This window comes from Ceratina calcarata, unplaced genomic scaffold (genome assembly GCF_001652005.2).
Source record: "Ceratina calcarata isolate Rehan_Ccalc_2016 unplaced genomic scaffold, ASM165200v1 scaffold9, whole genome shotgun sequence".
Classification (NCBI taxonomy): domain Eukaryota; kingdom Metazoa; phylum Arthropoda; class Insecta; order Hymenoptera; family Apidae; genus Ceratina; species Ceratina calcarata.
Genome location: NW_017180367.1, coordinates 1,066,631 through 1,071,868, shown reverse-complemented (window position 1 = coordinate 1,071,868; position 5,238 = coordinate 1,066,631). Strand labels below are relative to the sequence as shown.

The following is a 5,238-nucleotide window of genomic DNA, read 5'->3' as shown; positions in this document are numbered from 1 at the left end:
CGGTGTGCGATATCAAGCCGCACGACCGGTGCAATAACAGTGATTAAGCTTTATCGTGGCCGTTTCAACGGACTATTTATCTGTCCGTCGCGAAATTACGCGCTGTAAAGACATAATAGGAACGTGATCCAATATTGTCGTTTGTCCAAAGCGAGGCGTTCACGCAACCGGCCCGAATAAAACTATTCGTTATTAATCGAGAATTTAGTACTTTTGTGTGTTCTGCGAGGGCACGACTTCATTCGACAAACAGACTGCATTAATCTCTGAGCAGACGTTTAAATATAGTACATTATTTCATATAATATTGTCCCAATGTAAGAATGTTTTACAAAATCTAATGATTTGTAGTAGACTGCGGATTTTACATATTCATATAAAATATACAAATTGTACATGTAATGGGAAAGGATTAGACAGAATGTTTCAAGCAGATAAATAATAAAATAAATTGCTACTTAAAACGCATTTTTTTTAATTGATACCATAAATGTTTCATTTTATATAAAAATCCGCAGCTTACCTGGTGGGAAGCATCTAATAACTAGTAGCTTTCGAATAGAAAGATGCCAAGTAGCTACATGCGTTCATCGATGAGAGAAAGAATGACCGTGAGAAATTCGTAGCATTCCCATTAGCCATGTCCCGACACGGCACAGGACCGTGTATTAAAATACAATAGGGTGGCGAGGCGACGGCAAACCAGTCGCGTTATCCGCGGATTTTTTTCTAACACAATGCGATCGAGCGCGGGCAGTAATAATTTTCAACGAACACGCATCCGCGGCGTACACGTGGTGCGTGGTTCGGGTGTAAAGAGGGACACCCGCGAGGAGAATGCCGCGCGATCAGTGCCGTGTAGTCGTGGTACGAAAACAGAGAACCGATCTAATAGGGTGCGATTATTTACCGATGGTTTGCATAAGAATACGACAACTGAATGACCTATAGGAAATTGTTGTACGCGTAAGTAGCGAACCGGGCGGCCGAGAAATAGTCGGGTTGCATATCGCGGTTGATTTATGGGGCAGAGAGCAGCTTATTTCTCCCGAGTGCTTAACAATTGTTTCCTGACAATGAGCGTATATCAGATATGAGTGACACGAAGAAACGTTTTCTACCATTCATCAAGCTGGCACTCGGTCGGCGAGTAAAGTAATTACACGTTTTCCTGTGTCGTTTCAAAGGGTCATCCATCTGCTCGTGAAACCGGTGGAAACAATTCCGCCGAGAGGCGACAGTATAAATCTCTAATTAGCGTGTCGCGAAAACCAAAGCCGTAGAGGGATTTTCAGTTTAAAACTGATGAACAAAAACTCGCTGAATATTCCGGGATAGAAATCGATCGAACGGAATCGTTCATTTTTACACGAATTCGTACGAGCCGGCCAGTATTCACCGATAATTAAGTTAACGCGTGGATCGAACGTCTTAATCAATCCGAGTGATGTAATAACGAGAGAGTTACGAGACTGTTACAGCGTGGGACTATAATGAATTTTATTTTCCGTGTTTCGTGGTTCGATGAATTATTAATATCTCAATTAAAATCGGGCGCTCCTCTCTATCTCGGACGTGAATCGGATTCGATGAACGTTACCGACGAGTTTTATTTATACCTGCGATATCGTCTCGAGCACGTTTTTACTCGCGAGATAATTAGTTAACCGTTGCTAACAAAAAGGCCTGATTGTTGATAATCTAAATAAAATTGTTGGAATCGTGACAGAGCGTTAATCCGTAAGAAACCATTCGCTTGCATAACGACTTTTTTAAGCAACGAAATATAATTCCTTTGTACCGTTTAAATTTATGAGCTGATGAACTTTCGGCCATTAAACTGTTCTAATGAGAAATTCCGTTATTGGGCAATCGCTCGCTAACAGCGAACAGTGTATCCACGAGTCTAATCCCTCCTGGACAAAAATCATTATACCTCCGCGAGCGTTACGGGGGGGAGGGAGGAATAAATCCAACGGAGATCACGACCGAGTATGCAGGAAATACCTTTGGTTGATTATATTAAACTGACCTTTCGCCGTGCGCAACAATTATTCCGATGTTCGGTGGAAATTTATCTACGAACCGTGTGGAACGATCGACGCGGTTCTTCGTATCGATTCGAGTTGCGCAACCGACGTGAGACTATTTTGACTTTCATAAGTTATAAAGATTACGACGTTGCCTCTTTATAAGAATTCTTTGTTAACCAGCCGAGTTAACGAAGTTGCATATCAGCACCTGTTTGAAATTTTTACATGGTGTAAAAACCGTATAGCGATAGATTACCCGGCGTATCTACCATCTATAAGCGTTAATGACTGTCATTAGTAGGAAAGACCACGGTCACGTACACAGCGGAACGACATGAAGCGAACGGAACTCACCGGAGGAAGGTCGGTCCGAGTATCTGGTGCAGTAGACCCAGGCTGGCCACGGCAACTGTTTCCCGGCTTCGGTCGCAGGTGGTCCGGACGCGTTCGACGTTGGATTCCCGGCCGTCGCGACGCCGGGTGACGCGTTGTTCGTCGCCGAGCTCGTTTCCGAATTACTCTTCTCCGAACTCTCCGATACCGATTCTAGGAAGTCCTTGGTCAAGTCGATAGGTCTCGAGCTGACTTTTTTCGGACGCGACTTTTTCAACGAGATCGGATCGGTGATCCTCCTGCCGAAGTCCGCCTTCAATATGTTGTCTATACTGAACTTTAAACTCGGCTGATGTTGCATGTTGTTGTTATGATTGTTGTGGTGGTTGTTGTTAACACCGTTGTTTTGAACACTGTTAGCGCCAGGCATGGTTCTCCCGTTCTCTTCCCTCGCCCCGGGAGATGCAGGACTACCGGGTTCCCGCTGTAGAATCTTGCTAACCGACAATCGATGCTGATGCACCGAGTTCGCCGGTACGTGTTGCACTTGGGACGTTTGATGAAGGTGAACGTGACTATTCGTGTGATGCAGATGCTGACCGGGATGCGGCATCAGCGAAGCCGTTTCCCTAAGGTCCCTGCAAACTGTGGGGTGGAGGACCGGGGTAGTAGCTTGCAAACCGGTAACTGTCATGGCCGACGGCGGTGATAACGACAGTCTGGTCACTAGAGGAACGCTGATAGGGGTTCTATGTAGCCTCTCCACGGTAGGGTAAACAATCTCGTGGCTCAGGCTGTGTTGAACGCGGGCCGGATAGTCGGGAATTTCGGTTTCCCTCGACGAATATCGCGGTAACAAGTGTGGCGGATGAGTGGACTGATACCTGGGCACTATAACGTCCTGGATACCCTCGGGACGGCCGGGGGACGAGGCAGTGGCCGAGGAAGAAGCCGGTGACCTGACCGAGGATGGAGCAGGCGATGACGGCGGTTGACTATAAGCCGGGGGACTCGGCGCGGAGATATGGTTAGAAGTTCGTTGGTAGAATCCATCGTTGCAGCTCGCCGAACTCGAAGGCGATGGTGTCGCCGACGTTCTCGTGTTATCCTCGTCCCGGAAGTCGCCGCGGCTGCTCGCCGACTCCTGGTCGTATCTGACCGAACCGCAGCCATGGATCCCGACGACGCTGGTGGGCGTCGGTTCGCTACCGACGCTCAGCACCTCGCTGGTGTCGCTCTCGCAATCGCTGTCCACGTTGTTCCCGTCACTTCCTCGTATCTGATCTCGTTTCTCGGAGTCCTCAGAGTCGAGCCGCGTCGACAAGTGATTCTGTCTGATCTCGGGGAGATCGTTCGAATCTAAACCGGTGGACGATTCCGGTGGCGTGTTAGACATGTTTTTCTAAATATTCTTTTTTTAGTCAGCTGAACTGCTTCCCGTACTCTGTCGTCCAGTTTACCGGCACGATAGGAGTTAAAGCTTATTCTACTTTAATCTTCCCATGACGACTGTTAGAGATACTCGTTGTTGATGACCGGACGAGTTTTGGGACCGTTTAGTGTACCTACCTAACGGATTCCGTTCGCTGCACGTTGCCTGGAGGGATCATCATTTTTGACCAGGGCATCTGTCCGATCATTGGTAGCTGCCAGTGTGTGATGAACAACGAATTCCAGACACGTTAGTAACATAGTATGACAAATTCTTTCGACGGTGCGCACTACCCTCGCTAATATATCCGCACAGTTTACTATGTCATTTATCGAACACTAGCTATTCTTCCCCAGTTTCTTTCCGACGGACACTGTTCAGCCCAGTTCATGATGGACTGTCGCGACGATTATCGAATTTATCTCTCATCTTCCCGGAAGAACCGTCTCTGCGATGGTAACAACACTAAGAACCAGTCCACTCGAGATGCCGGATCATTACTCCAGCCAATAGTCCAACCGATTACGAACGATATAGTTCTCACCGAAGCTGCCGGTGATTACCAACCAATTATACCGCCTCGAAATCTTCCCGACCCATCCATAATCCATCGCACTCTCACTTTCGCGTTTCTCTTTCGCCGGATGATCCCTCCAACCTCGAACGGTAACCGGGTACACGGATGGTGTCGAGCACAGGGATCAACACGCACCGAACGGAAAGACGGCGAGCATGGAACCGAGACGAGAACGCCGGGCAACGGTTCGGATGGAACAGAGACCCGGAAGAGAGACGAAGAGAATACGATGCTCCGGATGACGATCCTGTGGAAGCGTGGAGTCGGTGCACGGCGCTGGCAGACGCGGGTTTCAACGGAACCGTTGTGCGACGCTGTGGATCCAGGCCGGGCTGGTTGTCCAGTTGGTTGCCGTGAAGCGTCTGCGGCGAGGAAGCGGCGGGAGGGTCGACGATGGGCGTTCCTGGGCGTCGTTACAACGTCCGCTACGCCCCTGAGGTGACCTCTGCAGGGGTGAAGACCCCGTCTAGGGGCGCGACCACTCGACATCTGTCGGCTGCCACGAGAAATCGGGAACCGGTGGCCGCCCAGCTTTCCACCACTTCCACGAAAGGAACCGCTGATAGGCAATCCGCGCAGCCGGTTTCCCCTCTACGGGACCAGTTCCTCGTTCCCACTTTCACTCGCGCACCTTCGCACGTTCGTCTCGGTCTCACCTTTGCGTACGATGGGTTATTCGTCCCCACTCGCGTCCGCGCGAGCCTCCACCGTCTTCGTGTTTACTCGTACCCTCACTCCTCGGCGAAACCTCCTCTTCGTCGCACCAGGACGAGGCGCGTTCTCCGTTTTACTTCTGGTTCCTCTATCTATCTGCTCGTCCAGTGATCCAGTACGCTGCCCCTGTTCGGTTGTCCTTTTTAGTC

General features: G+C 49.3%; 1 protein-coding gene across 3 annotated transcripts in view; it reads right to left on the bottom strand.

Moving 5' to 3' along the window:
• LOC108631391 (segmentation polarity homeobox protein engrailed) overlaps positions 1-4,723 on the bottom strand; it is a 66,482-nt gene extending 61,759 nt beyond the window's left edge. For all 3 annotated transcript variants that reach the window (XM_026818828.1, XM_026818829.1, XM_026818830.1), the window contains exon 1: positions 2,388-4,723. In XM_026818828.1, the coding sequence (XP_026674629.1) occupies positions 2,388-3,762 (1,375 nt within the window). In that variant the 5' untranslated portion in view covers positions 3,763-4,723. The remainder of the gene's footprint in view (positions 1-2,387) is intronic.
• Between the last annotated feature and the right edge of the window lie 515 nt (positions 4,724-5,238).